The 26,019-nt window shown below is 42.7% G+C and overlaps 2 protein-coding genes and 1 long non-coding RNA gene across 4 annotated transcripts in view; 2 read left to right on the top strand and 1 right to left on the bottom strand.

Moving 5' to 3' along the window:
• LOC112432493 (NACHT, LRR and PYD domains-containing protein 12-like) overlaps nt 1-26,019 on the top strand; it is a 773,783-nt gene that overhangs the window by 58,691 nt on the left and 689,073 nt on the right. The gene's annotated exons all lie outside the window — the stretch shown is intronic.
• Nucleotides 4,610-10,702, top strand: LOC143414184 (uncharacterized). Its single transcript, XM_076877988.1, has 5 exons — nt 4,610-4,768; nt 5,921-6,126; nt 7,432-7,492; nt 8,915-8,962; nt 9,344-10,702. The coding sequence occupies exons 1-5, from the start codon at nt 4,610-4,612 to the stop codon at nt 9,923-9,925; spliced, it is 1,056 nt and encodes a 351-aa protein (XP_076734103.1). The 3' UTR covers nt 9,926-10,702.
• LOC143416904 (uncharacterized) lies at nt 21,918-26,018 on the bottom strand. Its single transcript, XR_013097152.1, has 2 exons — nt 23,991-26,018; nt 21,918-23,924 (listed from the first exon to the last, which is right to left on the bottom strand). It is a non-coding gene; the product is annotated as an uncharacterized LOC143416904 (long non-coding RNA).

Raw genomic sequence — 26,019 nt, 5'->3', positions numbered from 1 at the left:
AAAAATGGCAAACGATTCCAAGGAATTGAAACAGTGGGAACCGGTTCTCAACAAGAACCGGTTTTCGATACCCATCCCTAGTCTTATATCTGAATCATGTCGTCATGAGACTGTCAATGTATCTTAAACATACTGCTTCACAAACACTGTTGTGACAGTGATGTACACTGTCTCGTTTGTATATATGTATGATTTCTATACAGTTTACACCAGATGACCACTTAAGGACATCTCCTGGTTTCATCTTCATGTTTCCCTCTCACCACATATCCAACCCGATATCATGACCAGCAGCTTTTACAGCTGTGGCTCCAACAAACATCAGCTGATACTAGAAATTAATATTAAATAAATTCTAACAACAGCTGATCAAGCTTAAACGCTGCTGTTGTTCATCGTGACATCTGCTTGTTTTCTCTTTTTGGCTCAAAGTGGGTGATAAACAAACAAGACTGACAGGACTTGCGAAAGAAAAGCCGATCAGCTGATCATTGATCAGTTTCATGATTGAAGTGGCAACAGGAGAGGAAGGGGGAGAGGAGGAGAGAAGAGGCAGCTGTGCAGCAAAGACAGAATGACTCCAGCTTTGTGTCAAATGCCCAGTATGTCTGATGGCCAGTCCAGCTGTGAGGTCAGCTGGTGGGTAACAGGCATCTTTGAAAATGTTAGAGCACTTTTGCAAATATGTGATGTCCTAACAGCAACAATCTATCCTGAAAATATCTTTTTTTTTGTGACCCAGAAAGAAATATGTATATTTCAAACTCTGCGTTCCTCCACCACTGCCTCAATTTGAGTTGTGGATGAAATGCATTCTGGGATATTTGCCTGGGCTTAGCTACAGTAGCTAGCAAGCTGATTGGAGACCAAAACAGCCAATCAGAATTTTTGCATCCAAGTCTGTGATTGGTTGGTTTTGTGGCACGCTTATAACGGTGTACAGAAGCTGTCTCCGTTATCATGGCTACTCGGCAACGGAACTCAAAAGTCTGGGAGCATTTTGACAAAACAAAAGAAAAGAAGGTCCAATGAAAAATCTGCGAAATGGAACTTGCCTTCCATGACAGTATGACGGCGATGCATGAGCATCTGAAAAGGAAGCACGTCGTGTAGAACAAGCACTTTGCAATAATCTAGAGATCTCAGTCCTACCATTTATCAGCTCAAACATCCAACGACATGAATGCTTTAAAAGCATCGACATCAGCTCTTCTCTGACAGCATGGTGGGAGTTTCTAAAATTGACGGCGTCTTCATTAATCCCATGCAAACGTACACCTATCTGGAACAACCCTGACATATTACAAAACAATAATATGATAAACTTTTCAGATTGGAGTGGTAAAGGAATCAAATATTTAGAACATATACTAGAAGGAACAGAATTTATTTCCTTTGACGGACTAGTTACACAATATGGGATCAACAAGAAAAGATTTTTAGAATATCAACAAATTAAATCCATAGTAAAAAAGAAATTTAAACCGGGTCAAGTTGAACTACAAACACCACCAAGTGTGGTTCAATTTCTTACTCTTAAAACCCCCAAATTACTATCCAAAATATACAGAATGCTTTCTAAAACAGATGAATCAACATCACTTCCTATTGCAAAATGGGAAGCGGATTTATCAGTTAACTTAGACCAAAACTTCTGGTCTCAGACTTGCTTAAAAACCTTTCATCTAATCAGAAATCCCAGTCTTCAAATAATTCAATACAAAATATTACATAGAGTGCACTATACAGGTCATCGGATGTTCAAGATGGGCTTTACGTCTACCAACAACTGCTCACACTGCCAAACCAATTCACCAGACAATTATATCCACGCTCTTTGGTTCTGTCCACCAGTTCAGAAGTTTTGGCGCGAGATATGTGAAGACTTATCAAAGTGTCTGAAATGTAACATTCCAACCTCCCCCTTAGTGTTTTTGTTGGGCAGCTTAGATAATGTCACTTCAGATAAAAATATAGCCCATATGGTTCTCCCTGCCCTATGCATAGCCAAGAAAACTGTCCTCATGAACTGGAAAAATAAAAAATAATCTTAATTCTAACCAATATAGAAATTATCTATTAGATTACATTAGTCTTGATACAGCCTCTGCCACCACACCAGATCAATTGCTCTGGGCTCCTTTGATCAGCTCCATCACCTAGTGGGGGTGGGGGGTCATAGTTTGGTCCCGCCTTCACTGTGATTGGTGTGGGGGTAGGGACAGGGATAGGGCGTCGGGGGGTTCACCAGGGGCATCTTCCTTGGGGGGCTCAATCCGGGGTAGCAGTCATGTCCGGTTATGGGGTTCTGTTGGCTCTCGGGTGACTGTTTCCTCGTGGCTGCGTGCAGCGGGGCTAGGGGAGGGTCTGTGCTGACGGACGTGGGTTACTGACCTGGTAGCCTGGCTGCCCCTGGGTGGGTCCGGGATGGGCGTGAGGTTCTGGGGGCGCTCCGTCTCTGGGCTGGGGCCCTGGCCGGGCCTCGGGAGCTTGGGTCCTGGTTGGTGTGTTGCCGGGGTTGTGGGTGGGTGGGTGCATGGGGGCCCAGCCCTGGCGCAGGGTGCCGCCGGTGCGTCGAGCCACCTGGGGGGCTCTTCAACTGGTGGGGGAGATTGTCACATCTCACAGGAGCTTTCCGCTCTTCAGGAACTCTCTCTGCAGGAGGGGGAGATACAGGAGAGGTGGAGGAAGATCTCAGCCTGGGCGTCTATTGTCTTATGTAGTCTGGAAGATGAGTGGATGGTGGGGTGGGTGCAGTTTTCTCTGTGGTGGGGTTGGGTGGACTGTCCTGGGCTCTGTGGGGCGCTGCTGCACTGGGACCCGGTCTGGATAGGCCTGGTCCCCCTTTCCCTGGCGGGTCGCGGAGTATGGGGGTGCCTACTGGGGTCAGTGGGGGAGCTGGCCCCAGGGAGGGGTCACTTGCCCCTCCCTTCCTTCCCTCCCCATCTCCAGCTGCCTCCCTCTTCCCGCTCCACCACAACCACCCACACATGCAGGGCCTTGGAGTAGGGGTATGTCACCAGGGTGCAGAGGAGGCTACCCCCCCCCCCCCCCCCCCCCTGTCCCCTTCTGGCTGCCTCTGCCTCAATTTTATCCCACAACTTAGACATTCACATTACTCACACTCTCATTACACATACATATAGGATCTTGGGGGTGGGCACGACACACGGAATCCAAATTACCATCAGGGTGTACACCTCACCCCTGGCGTCGTTGCCCACCTCTCAATTTTAAATCAGAATCAGAATACTTTATTGATCCCTGGGGGAAATTATTTTTTTGTTACAGTGCTCCATTTTAAACCAACATTAAGACAAGACAGACAATACGCTAACTAAGAATAGTACAATATATACATATATATATATATATACATACATACATACATAAGTCACTCATAAATAAATAGTTGGAAAAGAAACATGTGTAGCTGTAGCAGCAAACGGTGTGTTAAGTGGATGCGTTGTACAGGGAGATGGCCACAGGCAGGAATGATTTCCTGTGTCGTTCAGTGGTGCTTTTCGGTAATCTCAGTCTCTCACTGAACGTGCTCCTGTGACTGACCAGCATGTCATGGAGTGGGTGGGAGTAGACATGGAGGGCTAGCAGGAGGGACTATGCGCTTACCTGCTGCTCTCTGGCAGGTAGCTCCATGCCCTCCTGGGTTTTAAATGCACCTTAGAACACACATGCATCAACACTACAATGAGCGGGTGGAGGGAGGTTTGGAGTCTTCTCTCACCCCCGTTCTCTGCGGCCCGCTGGAGCAAGGGGGGGCTAGGAGGAGGAGTTGGCCGTCCGACTGCGGTCTGGGGTGTGGGGCCTCCCTGCTGCTGCGGAGTCGGGGCGGTTTGCCTCTCCCCACCGCAGGGAAAAGGGTACCTAGACCCGGTTCGTAGAGTACGCTTGGGGAGTGTGATCGTGTGTACAGCATCTCTTTATGTCTGTCTCCACGTTGGTTGAGTGTGGAGCAAGTGCATATGAGAGCATAAGGGTGGGAATGGATGTTTGTATCTGTGTGTGCCTGTATGTCTGTGTCTATATGTCAGGTTGGGTATCTCTGGGGACATCTCTGGGGCTCGCTCGGGCCACTTCGGAGGTGGGGTGCCCCCGGCCTCTCGGCCTGGGGCTCGGTCACTCAGGCACAGCTGGCTGCCGGCGGAGCTCACGGGCGCGTCACTGCAACTCCCCCTCGCTTCTGCTCCGCGGCTGCTGAGTGACCCCTCATCTGGGACTCTCCTCAGCTCTTTCTGGGACAGTGGCGCGGCTGCCCCTCTGTTGGTCTTCCTTGGTCTCTTGTGTTCTGGGGGCCTCTGGATGTCTGGAGTTTTGATCTCCTCCATACCTGCTTCATGCCCTGGGGGACGGGACTGTGGCCCCCCCACACCCTGTAGCAGATCATTATATGAAGGAACCTTTTAAAAAAACAAGCGCGTCCATGCTCACAGGTGTACACACTACTTATTATTACTTATATTGATAGCTGTAAACGTTACGTTACAGGACTGCTAAAAAAATATGTTCGTCTTTAATGGACAAGTTTGTCACCAAGCCAACAACATGTAAACCTCGGCAAGCAGATGTCCTGACTGAATCAATCTTGAACATGTTGGTGACGGACATGAGACTCCTGTCTATGGTTGATGATCAGGGTTTCAAAGAGATGATCAAGCAGTTCAACCCAGATTACCATGGTAACTACCTACCAGGCCGATCCCACTTCACCAAATTGATGGAAAAGAAATATGATGCTACCTTTAAGAAGGTTGGTCTCTCTTTCTCTCCACTCTCTCACACCACAAACACAAAATAGCCATTTGTATTAGAATTTAATACATTTCATGATGAAATAATATTAAGAGCTGGCTGACTGAGCAACCAATAAATTCATCTTGGTTAAAGGCAAGGCATGGCAAGGCAAGTTTATTTGTATAGCACAATTCAACAACAAGGTGATTCAAAGTGCTTTACAGAGACATTAGAAACAAAAACAAATAAAAAGCATGATTTAAAATATATTAAAACAAGCAAATAAACTAACTAACTAATTAACAAACAAACAAACAAACAAACAAAACAGTATATAAAATCAAAACAGATAAAATCAGAACAGTAGATAAAATCAGTAGTTAAATGTAAGTTTTGAAATTTAAGCTTAAAAGTGTGGATTTGGTGCTTTATTCAAATGCAGCTGAGAACAGGTGAGTCTTCAACCTGGATTTAAATAAACTGAGTGTTTCAGCTGATCTGAGGCTTTCTGGGAGTTTGTTCCAGATATAAGGAGCATAAAAGCTGAATGCAGCTTCTCCGTGTCTGGTTCTGACTCTGGGAACTGATAAAAGACCGGATCCAGATGACCTGAGGGATCTGGAAGGTTCATACTGGGTCAGGAGGTCATTGATGTATTTTGGTCCTAAACCATTCAGAGCTTTATAGACCAGCATTAGAACTTTAAAGTCTATCCTCTGACGGACAGGCAGCCAGTGTAAAGACCTCAGAGCTGGACTGATGTGGTCCACTTTTTTGGTCTTAGTGAGGACTCGAGCAGCAGAGTTCTGAATGAGCTGTAGTTGTCTGACTGATTTTTTCGGTAGACCTGTAAAGATGCTGTTACAGTAATCAAGCCTACTAAAGATGAATGCATGGACTAGTTTTTCCAGGTCCTGTTGAGACATCAGATCTTTTATCCTTGAAAGCATGTACAGTACAGGAAAGTTGTTGTTGTTGTTTTTTTTTTAATGATATGTTGAATGTTTATTGTTTAACATGCGTAACTGTATTTGATGTAACTGAATTATTCAATTGGTAAATTTAAATCTTGATGCATAAACTGACAAGCATTATTAATAATGAAAAAATATACTGTAATATATTTCCCTAATGCTTACTATTGTTCCAAATCATCTCATATCTTTAGGTAAAGCAGACCCTTGGTGGTGTCAAAGGTTTTTTCACCCTGACTGCTGATATCTGGACCAGCCATGCAGAGGCCTACCTTGGTGTGTCTTGCCATTTCCTGAGTGAAGATTGGAAGATGAAGAGCTTCATCCTTTACACCATGCCTCTTGAGGAGAGGCATACTGGTGCCAATATAGTGACATGGATGGAAGAGGTGCTAACAAAGTTTGACATCTTGCCTGCCAAAATAAAAGCAGTAGTACATGACAGTGGTTCCAATATGGTGGCAGCAATGCGACTGCTTGAAGAAAAACATGGATGGGCCTCTATCCGCTGTGCTGGACACACACTCCAGCTCATAGTCAATACTGCTCTCAAAGAAACCACCATCAGAGCACTAGGTGCAGCTAGTGGAGCACTTTAAGGGAAGCGAGCTGGCTAGTACAAGGCTAAAAATGAAACAGGAGCAAATGAATATGAAGAAAAATACACTGATCCAAGATGTCAGTTAGGGCTGCCGAAAACGATTATTTTGATAGTTGACTAGTCATCGATTATTTTTTTGATTAGTCGACTAATCAGATCATCATCCATTGGACGTAAAACATACAGCTTATTGCACCAGCAGCATCTGCTCTTATATAACCATCATTAGTTTACAGCTTTAAATGTTTAAGGTGTGCGCTAGGTAAAAATAAAGACAGTTTAATAAACTCAGCCGTCTGCTCCTTGCTATCTAAAATACATCGGAGTATATTCTCGAGCATCTCACACTTCTGATAATCAGTTGTCTGCTTGACGTTTATTCTGCTGTGTAAAAACTTTAATCTCAGCCAAACAGATTTACTCAGGAACAAATAAAATACTAAAAAAAAGCCAAACAAAATAATTTTTAAGTTATTTAAGTGACTTATATATCATGTTTAACCTGAGTAGCGAAAGACGGCGGTGGGTTTGAAAACAATTTGCCGGAGTCCGGTGTTCTCAACGGCGCTAGTGTGCCTTGAACGACGGCAGCTATTGAGCTGGTGGGTAACAGACGTCTCCGAAAACATTGGAGCGCTTTTGAAAATATGTGATGTCTTAACCCTTTAAGACCTACCATAGAATCAAGTCCGCCAGAGCTTATATTATATTTTTACATGCTGTGGTGCCATTTTTGGGAGCATTTCAACTTGATATACATCAATACAACCATTATACCCCAAATTTTAATAATATGTATGCATTAAGTGCATAGTAATTAAGTAAATCAAAGGACATTCAGAGTGTTTTGCACTTCTCCTTACTTTAATTTAAATTGAATTAATATTTCACATCCAGTTTTTCTGTAAAAACTGCACAGCCTTAAGATGAAATGTCTGTAAATTTGAAGTATCTATCTGGATTATGTTTCTTGTTGCTACTCACAAATATTTCTTCTTACAAATATTTCTTGTACCTGAGTGATAAGCCTTAACATCGGTGTTTTTTTATGGCAGTAATTGAATCATTTACTCTAACTTGTTATCTTTATGTTTGTCACAGCAGATTCACCGATGGAGAGTTTGTGGACGATGAGAACCAGCAGCAAATGCTGACACTGGCAAAGGTAAGTCCCTTTAACTAGGCAGGAGCTGGACCCAAAATGCAGGCACTCAGACTCGAGGGATGAACTCAAAATTACAGCTTTATTGGCTGGTAGGGGAAAACAAGCATACATAGCAAACTAAAACATTTAGATTAATATAGTCTTTGTTTTGGAATTCATAAGGTTGTTGAAATCTCCCAATTCTTTGAATCTTTGGGCTGAAGGAAGGACAATACTCGGTGTATAAATGCTCAATCAACAATCATTTATTTCCATACAATTCAATACTTATGAGCATTAGAACCATCATGATGGGAGAGATGCCTGCAGAGGGTCAGCAGCATGTCTCAAAGTGGTAGCAACTTTCACAGACTTTTATAGCTAGTAACAGCCCCCCTCCTTGTCGTAAAAGCCCAAACATTCACATTCTTTCACTCACGGCGCCTAAAATATGACCTCGGCTCCCTGTCTTTCTGTGTGAAGTAGGAAGGGGGGTAAGGAATGCGGTTTTATCTCCTCTCCCCAGACACCAAGTCTTCTGCTTACAACCTTCTTCATATGATTCAGCAGTAAAACATGTCAAGAAACAATGTAATACATTCAACAGTGTTGAGCAATACAGGTCAAACAAATAGATCGAATGATTTTCACACTCTTTTAAGTCAGAAGTATAATGCAAACTAAAACTACATACTGATCACACACTCTATATTAAAGGGTATAATATGATCTACAGCAGTTAACATAATTCAACTATTTTGATTACATATATAAGGTAACAGAATAATCTCACAAGGTTTAACTGATTTCAATCAGATTTAATGATTTAATACAAGCAGTTCTTATGTCCCAGTCATCATCTAAATGTAATTATGTCTCTCTCACCACTTATTTAAGTCAAAGCTGTGAAATAACTGCCTGAACTTGTTCCAAAATGGCTGCTGAGCTCACAGAGATTACGTCTACATATGCTGACATCCGTATTTGAGGCTTTGTGACATGCTCTGTTTTCTTTGACTTTACATTTCTGGCTTTTGTTTGCAGTCCAACCATTACTTTTGTTATGCTATAACCTGCTGACACTAGAAGAACACATGCTAGTGTACTCATGTGTGATAGAGAGTAATAGACTTGAATAAAATTTGCCAAGGAGGAAAACATTAGAGTTAAAGCCGAAAACATTTTCTTTATCAGCCGTTACTCTAGAATTCATACACTAATTATGTCTACCAAAGCATTCCCCAATTTAGGGTTTTGCTAGTTTATCTCAGTCTCCCTTTGCCCTTTGTTTTGTAGTGTTTTGTGCAGCCCAAAATAAAAGTTTGATTTTATTTTATCTTCTCACTCCATCTCCGTTTCCTGCATTTGTGTCCACACTTTCTCATCTCCACACCGTCTGCCTCAGCAGACGTGACAATGTTTTAGATTGTTGTCACTTGTCAGGCGTTGTGTGGAGGCGAGGAAGAAGGAACCCAAACGCAGGACTCGCAGGTAGGTGAAGACTGGTGAGGGTTTATTATAAGGAGTGGATGAACAGAGGGTGAACGGACACTGACTGGCTGGACAACTGAATGGCTGACTGAACTGAGGGAACACACGGGCAGGACAACATCACATCAACATCAATGACACGACAGTGAACGAGTAGAAACAGAGGGCTTAAATACACAGACTGATGAGAATGATTATGAGAGACTGGTGAGTACACAGCTGAACATAATCTGGCTAATGACACGAGACGAGCTGACACAGGAAAAGCAGGAAGTGAGAACATTGAAGTGGCAAAATAAACTGAACATGAACAAAACTGAAAACACTGGGTCACCGACCCAGGAACCCTGACATCTCTTTCTTCTTTCTCTTTAAAACCAGAACAACCCAGACAGACTTCATGAGGAGGTTGGGGTAGATTTTTATGAAGAACAGCTTGATCTTCCCAGCCAACATGGAGGCAAAGTCTGCCTCTTTGACCAGTGTGGGAAAAGATTCAGGAGTTTATCACATTTGAAGCGTCACCAGCGTATCCACACTACGGAAAAACCCTACTCCTGCAATGAGTGTGACAAGCGCTTCAGTCAATCATCAGACCTGAAAATTCATCAGCGTATCCACACTGGGGAACAGCCCTATGCCTGCAATGAGTGTGGAAAAAGCTTCAGTCAGTCATCAAGTCTGACGGTCCATCAGCGTATCCACACGGTAGAAAAGCCCTATGCCTGCAATGAATGTGGAAAGAGCTTCAGTCATCTATATAGTCTGAAGGTACATCAGCATAACCACACTGAAGACAAGCCCCACTCCTGTGATCAGTGTGGGAAGGGTTTCAGTGTGTCATCACATCTGAAGAGGCATAAGCGTATCCACACAGGAGAGAAGCCGTACTATTGTGATGAGTGCAACAAGGGATTCAGTCAGTCATCACATCTGAAGCGTCTTCAGCGAATCCACACTTGAGAGAAACGGTACATCTGTCAAAAGTGTAGGAGGCGTTTCAGGCACTCATCCACTTTCAAACGTCACAAGAATACATGTAGACGCATCCCCCGAACCCAAATGAGCATTTCCACAAATGTTTGTTAAAATATAATAGAAGCAACAGTGTTGATCTGTGGCACAAGGACTGTTACAGATGAACCTGCATACTGGGTTTTGCTGGGTAATATGACCAAGATACAGCCAGAGGTTGGCCATAAGATAGACTTCTCCTCTTCAGCTGCCCAAAAAAAGGCTCTTGATCAAAACATAAACAGACCATCTGTAGTGACAGGTAAAAGGAGCCGTCCTCAAAACAGAAAAATCCCACCTGCTACTGTGGAGGAGTTGTCACTGCTATTGGATACTTTGCTGGAACACAGTAAAGCTGTGGGTTGTGGGAATGACCCATAATGTTTTATCTAGGGGTCTAGATTTATGCCTGTAGTGCACTGCCGTGTAAATAATTTGCATTTACTGAATATCTACTGACTGAGTCCCGCTGTTCAAAAGTTGAATAAAGAAACAAACTAATTTTTGCCTCTTTTTTTATTTTATTAAAACCACTTTATAGAACATCACATCAGTAACAGTGTAAAATCCATGTCATTTATAGTTTACAAATGACAAAATGTTTACACCAAATCATGAGTATTTACATGATATCACCCACTACTAACATTACTTTATTTACTGTATCTTTTGAAAAAATAACAGCACAAGACTTCTAATAGGCTATAAAGAGAGATATGAACATATTTACAACTTACCGGAATGAAATTGTCTGGAGAACCAACAGATATCTGGAGATGGAAGAGAACTGCACGTCAGCTCGTCTCACAGCTGCTATCCAGGCTGGACGCCTTCGTTTGGTAACATCGATACACGAGCTGCCTCATGTTGCTTCCAGGTTGGGAAAGAATGAAAAGATAAACCATTTTCAAGCTTATTTTCTTGCTGGTCGTGTGATCGAACATTGCAGCTGACCACACAGGAAATACCAACCGTGGCTGTTGTGTGTGCTCCCTCTTCACTTGCGCTAGACCCCCAAAATGGCGGATTGGGCCAAAATCCTTTCCACGCCCACCCCTGTGACATCACGCTCCAAAGCCCTATTACAGAGAACCCCATACCAGATTGAGCATGGACAGAACCAGATACCAGAAAAAGATTATCATAATGACATGACAGGACATGACAGGCATAAACACAGAATCATAGTTAATTTAGGCTAATTCCCTCATTTGTGAGTCAACACCACCCTCTAGCATATTAATAATTAATATTAATTATCACTACAGTGTCATTATTTATCTTTAAATTTATTTTAATGACTGCTAACTACGGTGCACTTTATCCAAAAATTATCCAGTATTTTATTTTGAGCATGAAATGCGGTCATTTCCGTTACGGATCGCTTTAAGAGGCACAGCGCACATGCGGCTTGGCGTACCTGTGATGGGATTTCCAGCTCTTTTTAGAGAGCCGGCTCTTCAGGTTGTTTTGTTGTTTAATTAATTTATTATTAACAATAATATAAAATTCTGCACAAAAGGAATTACTAATGTAAAAAAAAGTGTTTTATTTATATATGTGTATATATAAATATATGCGGTGGCCCCTAGAGACAAAACACGTACAAACTCCAAAACACATTTCTAGCATGAACTGCACTTCCAAAACAGAGCTACCTAGATCACTTAAATCACACAATTAAAAGCATGAAAGCATATGTGTATTGTTTGTCTATTTATACACAAGCATTCATATATAGTCAAATAATTTAAAAAAAAAAGTTTATTTACCTGTTACTACCACACACCAAATCCGGTCGTTGGTACTTGCTGGCTTCTGTAGCCACTAGGTAACACAATCTCAACACTGTCCCTAGCATCCTGGAGCACTTCTGTTGTCTTTTGTACGTGTTTTGAGTTAGTATGTGATTTGAAGTTTGTATGTTGTTGTTTATATGTTTGTCTGTAGGGGCCACCATAAATATACTTTTATTTATTCACTCCACATAAAATGTAATAAATAAATCATATAATACAAAAATCAACTATTCACAGTTCAACATTTAACTATTTAAATTTTCAGCTTTTTCCTTTTACAAATTTAAAGTGAAAACAACACAAAACACTGCAAACCACAACACAATTAAATATAAATTATAATATGAAAATAAAAAGAACACATATTTTCTGTCATATGGGCCTGCATGAATAAACTTTCTGAATCCTTTATCATCTGCAACTGAAAATAGTTGATGTAGATGATTATACCTTTCTAATGTGACGTTGTTGTCCCTGGCTCTTTCTCTGTCTCTCCCTCCTGCTCTGTTCCTGTGCTACTGAGTGTAATTACCGCCCCTCCGCCCTCTTCCCAGCGTAAAGCACAAGGCTCGCATGCTGAGTGAAGCGGGAAAAAGTGCGAGAGAGAGGGTGAGAGAAAGAAAAAAACAAACAAAAACAAAACCACAGCTCAGCTAATGACCCGGCTCTAAGAGCCATTTCGTTCGCGACCGACCCATCACTATGGCTTACCCGCTTGAGGCCTCAGAAAGAGCACGAGATGCAAAGAACCAATAAGAGAACAACAGATCCACAACTATCGGCAACCTCCCGTAAGAACGCTACGTTCAGGTCCCAAAGGAAACCTGATGTTTCTGACTTAAAACAATTAAATGTAACGTTCAAAGTCGCTCGAACTGGAGTTTACATTTAAAATGATAATCTGATTGTTCCTGGCTAACGAAAAGAAGCAATTCAGTGAACTCCAGTTTCCCCTTTTCTGTGCATATATGTTACTAAAAAGGTTTTTTACTATACTGCATAATAACTCCCAAATTTGGACAAAATAATAAGGAAGTCTATGAAAAATCCTCTTATACAAACTAGCCTTCAGTGTACTCCAGAGAAGTAGCTTAAAGTGTCATATAATAACAACAATAAATAACCATCATTATTGTATAGCACTATTTAAAACACATTTCTGAAACTCTTAACACATCACAGAGACGTCTACATATCGCATCACACAGTATAGAAATATGTATATTCAACTATAAAACTGTATAGTACTGCTGCATATTCTTCCCACTGAATGTGTCCAGTTACCCTTAATTAACATACAATGAAAGCTGAGTTAGTCTGAGGATTGACCCTTGTGGGATCCCATAGGAGTGGAGTAAGCCCTGTAGTTATTTATATGAATTTTGAAGTGTTTGTGAGATAAGAATGATGAAAACTATGTGAGAGCATCACTATAACTATAATCTCAGTTCACTATTCTGTTTGTTAGAATGGCATTAATCACCTTACCATTACTCAAGAATATTGTTTTGGAGTTTCAGCAGGCACAGTGATTTACACACTGGTGCCTTCCTGCAAAAAACCTGTTCCTGGTATTAACGCCTGTCAGCGGGGGGCTGTATTCCTGTTTTCTCCCACAATCCAAGGGCCCTAAATTTAATTGACCATAGTGTGAATATGAGTGTGTGGTTCTGTCTCTCAGTGATGGACTAGTGGCAGGTCAAGAGGTACCCATGACAGGTGGGATGGGTTCGTGACACCACAGGTTCCTAAGTTGGAGGAGAGGTTAAGAGGATGGATGGATGGATGGTGTTTTAGTGCTGTGACTCTGAGAGAAACTAGATTAGAACTGATGCAAGGTGCAGGGTTCCTTAACCAGTTGAAGAAGCAGGTTTTTGGAAAACTTCAGTAACGACTTGTATTTTAGAAATGTGGCTGTAATTATATAACAGTGGAAGACACAGGCTGCCTTCAAGTGTTCAGGTATCCAAAGCAAAAGCTGATAACATGAAGGAAAGGGGAGATGACCAGAAAGGTATCTTTGAGAGATTTACCAGGAATAATATCAGCAGAAGGCTATGCATATGAAACATGGTATTCACGAAATGGAAACTGTACATTCAGGCAACAGTTATTAATTACAGTTTTTGCCCACTGCTTGAACACATTTTGCAAAACCCCGCTCGCTGTGCCAAAACTGTACACATAAGTACACATGACACAACACTGGGAAATATACTATTCACATCTGTGCCAAATTGGAACTCTACTCCCAAAACCTAAACTCTGCTGTCAAAACCTGACATTCCTTTGTCAAAATGTAACTCTGTTGACAAAATGACACATACAGTGGGGCAAAAAAGTATTTAGTCAGCCACCGATTGTGCAAGTTCCCCCACCTAAAATGATGACAGAGGTCAGTAATTTGCACCAGAGGTACACTTCAACTGTGAGAGACAGAATGTGAAAAAAAAATCCATGAATTCACATGGTAGGATTTGTAAAGAATTTATTCGTAAATCAGGGTGGAAAATAAGTATTTGGTCACCTCAAACAAGGAAAATCTCTGGCTCTCACAGACCTGTAACGTCTTCTGTAAGAAGCTTTTCTGTCCCCCACTCGTTACCTGTATGAATGGCACCTGTTTGAACTCATCATCTGTATAAAAGACACCTGTCCACAGCCTCAAACAGTCAGACTCCAAACTCCGCCATGGCCAAGACCAAAGAGCTTTCGAAGGACACCAGGAAAAGTATTGTAGACCTGCACCAGACTGGGAAGAGTGAATCTACAATAGGCAAGCAGCTTGGTGTGAAAAAATCAACTGTGGGAGCAATCATCAGAAAATGGAAGACATACAAGACCACCGATAATCTCCCTCGATCTGGGGCTCCACGCAAGATCTCATCCCGTGGGGTCAAAATGATCATGAGAACGGTGAGCAAAGATCCCAGAACCACACGGGGGGACCTGGTGAATGACCTGCAGAGAGCTGGGACCAAAGTAACAAAGGTCACCATCAGTAACACACTACAACGGCAGGGAATCAAATCCCGCAGTGCCAGACGTGTTCCGCTGCTGAAGCCAGTGCATGTCCAGGCCCGTCTGAAGTTTGCCAGAGAGCACATGGATGATACAGCAGAGGATTGGGAGAATGTCATGTGGTCAGATGAAACCAAAGTAGAACTTTTTGGTATAAACTCAACTCGTCGTGTTTGGAGGAAGAAGAATACTGAGTTGCATCCCAAGAACACCATACCTACTGTGAAGCATGTGGGTGGAAACATCATGCTATGGGGCTGTTTTTCTGCCAAGGGGACAGGACGACTAATCCGTGTTAAGGACAGAATGAATGGGGCCATGTATCGTGAGATTTTGAGCCAAAACCTCCTTCCATCAGTGAGAACTTTGAAGATGAAACGAGGCTGGGTCTTGCAACATGACAATGATCCAAAACACACCGCCCGGGCAACAAAGGAGTGGCTCCGTAAGAAGCATTTGAAAGTCCTGGAGTGGCCTAGCCAGTCTCCAGACCTCAACCCCATAGAAAATCTGTGGCGGGAGTTGAAAGTCCGTGTTGCTCGGCGACAGCCCCAAAACATCACTGCTCTCGAGAAGATCTGCATGGAGGAATGGGCCAAAATACCAGCTACTGTGTGTGCAAACCTGGTAAAGACCTATAGTAAACGTTTGACCTCTGTTATTGCCAACAAAGGTTATGTTACAAAGTATTGAGTTGTATTTTTGTTATTGACCAAATACTTATTTTCCACCCTAATTTACGAATAAATTCTTTACAAATCCTACCATGTGGATTCATGGATTTTTTTTTCACATTCTGTCTCTCACAGTTGAAGTGTACCTCTGGTGCAAATTACTGACCTCTGTCATCATTTTAATTGGGGGAACTTGCACAATCGGTGGCTGACTAAATACTTTTTTGCCCCACTGTACCTGCACCATATGCAAACACTCACAGATCAGGGGGAACACACTAGTCTGCTGTACATAAAACACTGCAGTCCTTGATTCCCATTGTTTATTCAGAAGGCACATTTACAGGAGACACATTTCCAAACAACCATAAACGCAAATAGACCTACTCAATACTGTACATTGCAGTACCATGAATACAGGTACAGCAAATAAAACAACAACAACACAATAGTACTGCAATAGAAAAAACACTATACTGTAAACACAAAAAACCATGACAATTGTGCATAAGTGGGCTCATGGATCCCGCCGTCTGTTGGGGTCTGGCCACAGGACCTCATCAACATCGCAAGCAATGTCCTCTCCCGCTAGGCACCGGGGTAAATATCCTCTTGCTCTCCCTCCATCCATGCTTGCAAAGTTCTTGGAATGGCTACGCTGAGGGCTTTTTGTAGTTGGCTAATTGGTGTTCGGTTTTGCAAGTAGGTGCCTTCAGGTGTGTATTTGAGTGGTTGCAATTACCCGATGTGTTTTGTATTTTGGATACATGTGTTTTCCGAATGGCACCCTGAGATTTCATTTTGTGAGCGAAGTGTCTTATGTATGAAATAGAGTGTAGCATGCAGGACCATGTGTGTTGCATGAGGGCGTAGGTGTGTTGCATAATTGGTACTGGGGTGCAAAGCAGCGCTTTTGTTTAAGGTAGGGGTACATGTGTTTGAGGTATGGTAACAACAGCTTCACTTTGTGTTACTTTAGTCTAAGCATGGGTTTATAGTGTTCAAGCAACGGGCAAAAACTGTAAATTAATGTTCAAAAATATTTAAAATGAAAGATTTTACTACTTTGTGAAAAGTATTAGTTGATCTTGAATTTAAGGGCATCACCTCATCTTTCTAAAGGTGGGACGGGGACCAGAAAAACCCAGAGAAGTAAGTGTTGGAGGGACAGGAATATTTTGCAACTCATTCGCTTATCTGGCCATAGGGAAGTCATTTAATTGTGTATAAAAGGAGCATACTGGAAGAACAGGGCTCTCATTGGTTTACCCATCTACAAACTGTGGCACAATATCAGAATAATGTTCTGCAGTGTAAAATCTTTACTGGGTAAATCTAGTAAAGATCTGAAAACCAACATGATCTTCTGTTACTCAGGTGGCGCGCTGTCATGGAAATCATTGCATGGGTTTAGGAACACCTGCACGTTCTGCCTGTGAACACTGACATATCCAAATGGTCTGAGCTGAAGTTTGTTATCAGTGTTTAAAAAGGCTGCATCTCTGATGGTTGGCATTAGATCAGTGCCTATGGAATTGGCACCTTGCACATTTGGAAAGGAACCAAGACTGAATTATATACACAGGTTTTAGAGCAACATGTGCTCCCATGGAGATGATGTATTTTACATGTTTATGGAGGATGTTGCTAAGCTGCACACTACAGCAGGGCTTTGTAGTGGAAGACCGCAAGTTCTGCACCAGATATTTGATGATATTTGTGACATCACGAGATGAAAAGCCGCAGGACTGTTGAGCAGCTCTGTCCCTTATATCAGACAAAAATGGGACAACGATGCTCTCCGAAAAGTCCAGCACCTGGTCTCCTCAGTTCCCAGGTGTTTATGGATGGTTGTTGAAAGTAGAGGTGATGTTGGAAACATGGCCATGCTGCAAGCTTTTTGGGATGTTGCTGCCACCAAATTCACAATGAGCTCATTTGTTTTCTATGTTGCATTATGAGTAAAGTATGGGTTCATGAGATTTGGAGGAGGTAAAGTTTTTTGAACAGCATGTATAACTTCATCTGAGCTTCGTTAGTCTTTCTTAGCCTGCTGCAGTTACAGTTACAGCCGCGTATCTGTTACAGTGAACCTGCCGTCAGCTGTATAACGTTAGCATTAGCTTGTGGTGATGCTAAGCTGCTATTAGCAGGTCCTGTTCAGCGCTAAGTTGTGTCCGGACGACTTTACAGTTTAGTTTTCTCCGTATTACGATCACCAGATAACTGTGGATGGCCTCGTGTGTACGGAAGCTTCGTGGTGAAGCGCTTTGGCCTGTGGGAAATGTAGGAAACACCAGGACGAGCTGCGCACCGCAGGAAACAAACATGCTGCTCTGTCTTGGGTGGTCGGCTTTGCCATTTCCAGATTGAGCGTTGTTATATATCTGGGGGATTACTCCTGATTAATTATTTGAGCTGTCACGTACTATGTGGCTGTATCAGTGTGACTGCAGCTCATCATGGTGTGTCGCACTAATTTAATAACAGTAGATGTTAGCCTGATGTCCTCTTAGAGACCAACAGAGCAACGCTGCTGATTTTATTTTTGTATTTTATAGTTTGAAAGTGACACTTGGGACACAATGAGTGTGCGTCCCAATGTATTGTGCTCCTTCAGACACAGATCCACACAGCATGTGTATATAAACCATGGAAGAAGCAGAGCTTTCATAGTGACACACTGCTCAGCTTCACAGTGTGTGTGACACAGGTGGGTCACTTGGATGGGCAGAGGTGAGGCCTGGTAAAAAGCTACAGCTGTAAACTGTGACAGTGCTCATATAGGGGGCTGTTGGGGTTGTCTCACTTTTGGATGCAGGCTCCAGGGGCCGTTAGGGGAATTGCAGTTTTTGGCACTTCTGCACAGGTTTCAGTTTTCAGCCCTGGAGGTGCCGCCTGATATGAGGTGACACTTTTGTCTTTGTCCTCTCACCGTCTGTGAGAGATGAGTATCCACCATGTGAGTCCCTCCCTCTCCACCAGTCGGTCAGACGTCTGCCCGTCCTCCAGTCTGTTTCGGCTAAAAGGGAGATTTTCCTTCCTGCTGTGGCCGAGGGCTTGCTCATTGGGGTTGAGCGGTTAGTGGGATTTTCTCTGTACTTCGTGGTCTGTGCCTTCACGTGACTGTTGTTGTGATTTGTTGATCACAGAGACCTAAAAGACCTGGTGACCTCTAATTTCCTGCTTCTAAATCCAGACAGGCTGTTGTGCTCGGCCCTAAAACTCTTAGAAACAGCATCATCGTGGCCTGCAGTGAAGCTGTGAGGAGCCATCTTTGAGCAGAATATATCATTCAGTGTGCACAAACAACCACGTAGGTCTGTGAACTAAGCTGAGAGTGATTCTAGCTGCACGATTGTGAGTCAGTGTTATCAGACAAGTGCCATGAAAAGCCTCAAAGCCTCCAGTTAACCTGAAACGCTGCAGCACGAGTACCAACAGGAAGTAGAAAGAGAGCATATCTGTCACATATTAGCTCCTCTTCACTGACTCCCTGTTAAATCCAAGATTTAAAGTCCTCCTTCTGACAGACGAGGCCTCGAATAATCAGCCTCTGTCGTCTCTTAAAAAGCTTGTAGTACAAAGTTATACTGATAGAGCACTCCCTCCTCAGACTGCAGCCTTATTTGTTGTTGCTAGGTAGAATAGGAGGCAGTGCCTTCAGCTGTCTCTCAGTGGCCCGTCTCCTGTGGACCAGCTCCCAGCTTGGATTCATGAGACTCCCCATTTACAGTTTTTGCCCACTGCTTGAACACATTTTGCAAAACCCCGCTCGCTGTGCCAAAACTGTACACACAAGTACACATGACACAACACTGGGAAATATACTATTCACATCTGTGCCAAATTGGAACTCTACTCCCAAAACCTAAACTCTGCTGTCAAAACCTAACATTCCTTTGTCAAAATGTAACTCTGTTGACAAAATGACACATACTTGCATCATATGCAAACACTCACAGATCAGGGGGAACACACTAGTCTGCTGTACATAAAACACTGCAGTCCTTGATTCCCATTGTTTATTCAGAAGGCACATTTACAGGAGACACATTTCCAAACAACCATAAACGCAAATAGACCTACTCAATACTGTACATTGCAGTACCATGAATACAGGTACAGCAAATAAAACAACAACAACACAATAGTACTGCAATAGAAAAAACACTATACTGTAAACACAAAAAACCATGACAATTGTGCATAAGTGGGCTCATGGATCCCGCCGTCTGTTGGGGTCTGGCCACAGGACCTCATCAACATCGCAAGCAATGTCCTCTCCCGCTAGGCACCGGGGTAAATATCCTCTTGCTCTCCCTCCATCCATGCTTGCAAAGTTTTGGAATGGCTACGCTGAGGGCTTTTTGTAGTTGGCTAATTGGTGTTCGGTTTTGCAAGTAGGTGCCTTCAGGTGTGTATTTGAGTGGTTGCAATTACCCGATGTGTTTTGTATTTTGGATACATGTGTTTTCCGAATGGCACCCTGAGATTTCATTTTGTGAGCGAAGTGTCTTATGTATGAAATAGAGTGTAGCATGCAGGACCATGTGTGTTGCATGAGGGAGTAGGTGTGTTGCATAAAGGAGTAGGAGTGTTGCATAATTGGTACTGGGGTGCAAAGCAGCGCTTTTGTTTAAGGTAGGGGTACATGTGTTTGAGGTATGGTAACAACAGCTTCACGTTGTGTTACTTTAGTCTAAGCATGGGTTTGTAGTGTTCAAGCAACGGGCAAAAACTGTAATTTTCGTGTTTTTTCTCTAAAGCTTATTGTTAGAACTGGATCAGGTGTCTCTGAGCCGTATCCCAGTAACACTGCAGTAGGAGGGCTGCTGGGAGACTTCATCATCTATCACCATGTGTTCTCTTTGAAAGCTACATATTTCTTATATAAGATAACGTAATCAGGCACTGTTAGCATCTCTGTTTGAACACTTATTGATAGATGTACATGACAACACACTGCCACAGTACTAAAATAGTTTAGCAAAATGCATTTGGAAACAACAATGTACACGTCATGTAAGTTCATATAAAGTTTCATCCAGACTGATCACATGTCTCTGAGGTGAGGAGGAGCAACATCACCTCATTACATCATTTTATTCCCTGTTCACAACCACAGTTTAAATCATGATTCAAGTACAGATTTGAAGCTTTAACAAAAGTATTGCTTTCATTTCTCATAAATATTTTAATGCTCTCACCACATTTATTGGACAGATTCATTTTAAATATAAAGATTGTTTTTAATACCTTGATGAAAATCCTTTGCAGATGATGCCTCAGGTCTAAAACTGTATTCCCAGTATTCCCAGTGTGCCTCCTTAGTGTCATGGTAACACGTTGGCTCAGGAAGTGACAAAGCCACTTTTTAAAGGCAAATAAGAAGCTTTAAAAAATAAAAGCTGCCATATGAAACAAATGGAGCTTCCTGCTGTGGTGACCCCAGAGTGACTAAAGCATTTCTATAAACTAACACAAGAATAAACGAGAACATATCAAAATGAAAAGTAACTGCCATAAATCTCATGTACTTACACAGAAAAGTCAAAGCTCTGCCCATCAAAGCCCCGACTGTGATGACCTCAGGGCTCCACCACAGCAATCACAGGCTGCCACTGTGCCGCTGAGTGCTCTCCCAAAAAGCCGCGGCCCGTCAGGCCCATCGGGCTCGTGCAGTCTGAGTGTTGCACAGCAAAGCCTCCGTGGTGTCATTTCTAAAGCATCGTGCTCATGCATTGTTCTGGCTTGTATTGCTAGTGCAGACCTAGCATTACAGCACAGCCTGTATTGTTTGCTGTATAGGCAACATCCTGTAGAAACCGCTGGCACTGTTTGGTTTCAGACTTTCAAACCATTCACAGCCATGAAACAGGACTGAGCTTATTTTCAGCATCACCTAAAATGTAATGAAGGCTTTCTTTATGTTGGTGACACGTTTGAAAGTGTTCATATTTAAAGTGCAGTGATGTGTGTGTGTGTGTGTGTGTGTGTGTGTGTGTGTGTGTGTGTGTGTGTGTGTGTGTGTGTGCGTGTGTGTGTGCACTGTCACGCTGCTCTGACTGGTCAGTAACTCTGTTCTACATATTGTAGTAAATAAGCTGTTGATAAGATGAACAGGTGCTGACTTACCTGTTCCTGTTTTTGGGAGCCAGTAAACAGGCTGCTGGTAGCAGATGGACAGTACAGCCTGGCTTATCGTTATGGTAACAGCAGGTGGGTGGGACTGGGTGTGTTTGGGGAGGGGCTTGGGTTACTGTGTTAGTATATTAATAGTATTCAAAAACAATATGTGTTTACTGATGCTGCTCATCCCCTCATTGTTTAGTATATGTAATAAATAATTGTTATTATTATCAATATTATTATCAGGTGTTAAGATTCAATATTGAGGAAGGGTACAAGAGGTGATCGAAGAATAACCACACCAATCCGGCCGGGTGAAGTCAAACGATGATTTTAATGAATACACGCGTGGGAAGACAACTCTGTACGCAGACAGGAAGTAGTCTTCGACTTAATCAAAGCATGAACAGATATTTTATAGCATCAGGGTTTGTTTACTGACGCCCCTTCATGCGTCACAGATACATTTTATACATAGATCAGATCAACATCATCATGACTTTTCACCTAGAAAATCATCTTCTATTTTCATGACTAGCCCTTCCTGTCTACCTTTCAGTTCTTGTCTTGTTCCTCTTTCTTGCCGAGACACCAAGAAACGGTTCCTCTTTTACCAAGACAATTTTGCAGTTACAGCCAAACATAACTAACCTCTCCTCTAAATAAATCTAATTTAAAGTGTGTGTGTGTGTGTGTGTGTTGACCTCACATGCTCTTTGTGTCACCTCTTCACCTACTGTCTGTGTCTCGTCCTCAAATGCTCTTTCTCAATTCACCTGTTGCACTTCTGACCTTTTACCAGACCAGAAGCTCACTGAGACTATGTGTATGTCTTCTACTAAATAAATGTTTTAATCAAGAACCTCTACTAAAACCTTAATATAAAATGATCTGATATATAAGTGTTTTGTAAGCATGTATTGCGATTCCTTCTATGGCTCCAAGTCACTTGCACAATAGATTGTCCGAACATCGCGCCGAACAAAGCTTCCGACCCCCAATTAATTGACCGAGCTCCAACTCTTTAATAAGCACAGATATGCATTGTGTATAAAATAGTCATAACTGCTTAAGGCCTTCTTAAAGCTATCTGTTACATTGTTAAAGCCTCGTCTTAGCCTGCGGCTCAAAATAACTTCCTGCTTCTTTCTACATACAACTTCCTGTCAGCCTGCAACTCAGTCTTTCTGAAAGAGACACTGTTTAAACCTTGGAATGCAATATCCATGCTGCAGATTATATTATTAATGCAATGACAATTATTTAACAATAGCAGTAAAATAATTTCCCTCCTCGACACTCCCCCTTTTGACCTCTGGAACACCAGAGGTCACAATACATTGTGTCCTCACGCAGACCCTTCTCTGGTGGTCTCGAACCTCGAGATCTCCAGGATCCTCGCCCCTCCTGTGGTCGCCGAGATCGATCTTCTGCAAAGGAAACAAAACACCTTTCCTGCATCTCCCTAACTTATCCTATCTGGGACTCTTTAATCAAAAGCCTGATCCTAATTATATTCTTAACTTATTGACTTGTATTTATGTATACTCTTCAACGTTACTCATCACTTTAAAATTCTTTTAAGCGCTGGTTTCACGTCCAGTTGCTCGCTCTACTTTCCCTTATCTGATCATCAACATCCTGTGCACAAGTTGTCGCTGCTGCAAGTTAATCTACTCCAAAAGAAAACAACCACTTTAATCAATTAAGTTTAAGCATATAAGCAATTACTCCTGTATACATTTCATCATAGCTAAATGCTGCCTTGAAACAACTCCTATGTGTTAACACTAACTTCCTTTTAAAACCTCACATTTCCTATGTTATCACCTGTTTTGGTATAACCTTTTTATTTCATTTTGCTCCCTTAATGTAACAATACCTTCTAATTCTAATGTATCAGACTTAACCAAAATATATGCTTTCCTTCCTCTTTGGTCCTTCTTTAAGTTCAGTTAAAAGCTAAATGAATTTAGGGCCTTTTGCCTGGAATCAATACTGTCATGTGTGTTTCTTAACTCTGTGTCTGTAAGCGTGTGCAATCCTTCATGAACTCATATTATCCTCACAGTAGATTGGCTAATCATAGCGCTAGCCAAAGGCTCGTGACCCTCCAGAGACAAATTTGAGCCACAACTCCTTTAAAAGCACAAAATGCAATATGTATAAAATAGTTATAACTGCACCTGAAATACAAAGTTAACATCATCATAAACATCTTATGGTCATCAAAGCAATGGGCAGGGCTGCGACCCAATTTAGCCCTGTCTGCGCACAAATTTTAGCCAACTTGTTTTTCAAATTTAGGTTCATCCTCTCTACCTTTCCTTGAGATTGAGGATGAAAGACCGTCCCGAACTTATGTTGCACTCCCAACATCCTCTCTACCTCTTGCAAATCTTTATTCTTGAAGTGAGTACCATTGTCTGATCTAATTCTCTTGGGAAACCCATGCCTTGGAATGTAATGATTGATTAAGCACTTAATCACGCTTTTCGCGTCTTCACATTTGGTCGCCCATGCTTCGGGCCATCCAGTCAAAACATCCACACACACCAACAAATACCTCACCCCACCTGGGCCTGTATCAATCATGTCGGTATAATCAATCACGACCTCTTCTCCTGGCCTTTCTGGCATGAGAAACTTACCAGCTTCAGGTTTTACTGCTGGCTTTGGGTTGTGTGCCCCACAAATTAGGCACGTTCTGGCCTTTTCCAGTATCATCCTTCTCAAATCAGGATGCCACCATCGGCACAAATTTCTCTCCATCTGTTTCACTCCCACGTGACCAAGCCCGTGAGCCTCATTCACCTTTTGTTCCGCCATTTTGGCCGTTAAAGCGGGACGCCCATCTGGCCCCCTCCACAAACCGCCATCTTGCCAGGCTCCTTTGTTTTCCCACACCCCCTTTTCCTCTGGGGATGTCTCCTCCTGAGCCTGTCTAACTTCTTCCATGCTGTTAGTGCTAACCTCCTCTTCTGGGGTTACCTGCACCAGTTGTCTCTGTCCTTTGTAGCCCGCTGCTTCCTTTGCGGCTTCGTCAGCTTTCTGATTTCCTCTTGCCACCATACTGTCTGCTTGTGAGTGGCCTTTGCATTTTATAATACTTACCTCGTCTGGGTCCTCCAGGGCCTTTTGTGACAGATGGGTGCATTAGTGGCCGTTCTGAACCCGGCTCCCTTCCACTGAGCCAGTTCCACATGAGCTGCTCCAAACGCATATGCTGAGTCAGTGTAGATGTTCACTCTCATGTTTTTAGCCAACCTCAGGGCTCGAGTTAGGGCTATCACTTCAGCTCTCTGGGCCGACTGTTGTCCCTCGATTTTTCCTTCAACCTGGGCTTTCTTAATACAGTCATGTGGTTCTCCTGACCCCATTAGGTCTGCCATATTTATTCCTTCATGTGTGAATATCAGATTTGGCGCCTCTAAAATTTTGCTGAACCTTTGTTGCGTCAGTGGAGTCATTGTGAATGCCTGTGAGTTCACATAGGCCACTACACTGTGTGTAGTAAGCACTTTCAGTGGGTGTTCCCTCACTATATGTGCTGTTTTCTGAATTATCTTTGCTACTCCTGCTGCGTGTTGTGTGCATGTGGGATGCCTTGCTTCTGTTGAATTTAATCTTATGCTGACATACATAAGTACATCCCTACCTCCCCCTTTTTTCTGAAACAACACACCATTCACAACTCCCTTTGTTTCTGAAACATCAAGATAAAATGCCTCATCATAGTTAGGTGTGGCCAGATCTGTGGCTCTTGACAAATCCTGTTTTAGTGAAATGAACGCTGTCTCTGTGTCCGGCGTCCAAGGCAATTCAGCCTTCAGATTTCGAACACCAACTTTCTTGATCAGGTCCCTTAAAGGGGCCGTTTTACCCGCATAGTTCGGAATGAACTGCCTGCTGTAACCTGTCAAGCCAAGAAAGGAAAGCAACTCCTTCACAGTTCTTGGTTTTGGATGTGTCAGAATTTGGTCTCTGTGTGTGTTCATTAACCCCACTGATCTGTGTGCGATCACCCGGCCCAGGAATGTTACCTCTGGCCGGACCAACTGCAGTTTTTCTTTGCTCACTTTGAAGCCACACTCCGCCAATCTGTTCAACACCACGAGCGATGCTGCCGTACAGGCCGCTGCTGACGGGGCTGCAATAAGAAGATCATCAACATACTCTATTAATGTACAGCCCCCTGGCAGTTGACATGGGGACAATGTCTCTTTCAACACCTGATTAAAAATTCCTGGTGAGAGTGCAAAGCCTTGTGGTAGGCGTGTGTACCTAAATTTGCGGCCTCTGTATGTGAATGAGAAAATGTCTCTGAGTGACTCGTGCAGTGGGAGACAAAAGAATGCATTCGCTAGGTCAATACATGTGAACCACTTTTGGTCTTCAGTTTTGTGCTTCTATTATG

The sequence above is a fragment of the Maylandia zebra genome, linkage group LG3 (genome assembly GCF_041146795.1).
Source record: "Maylandia zebra isolate NMK-2024a linkage group LG3, Mzebra_GT3a, whole genome shotgun sequence".
Classification (NCBI taxonomy): domain Eukaryota; kingdom Metazoa; phylum Chordata; class Actinopteri; order Cichliformes; family Cichlidae; genus Maylandia; species Maylandia zebra.
Note: the sequence above shows the minus strand (reverse complement) of the source record. Positions and strands in the feature narration are given on the sequence as shown.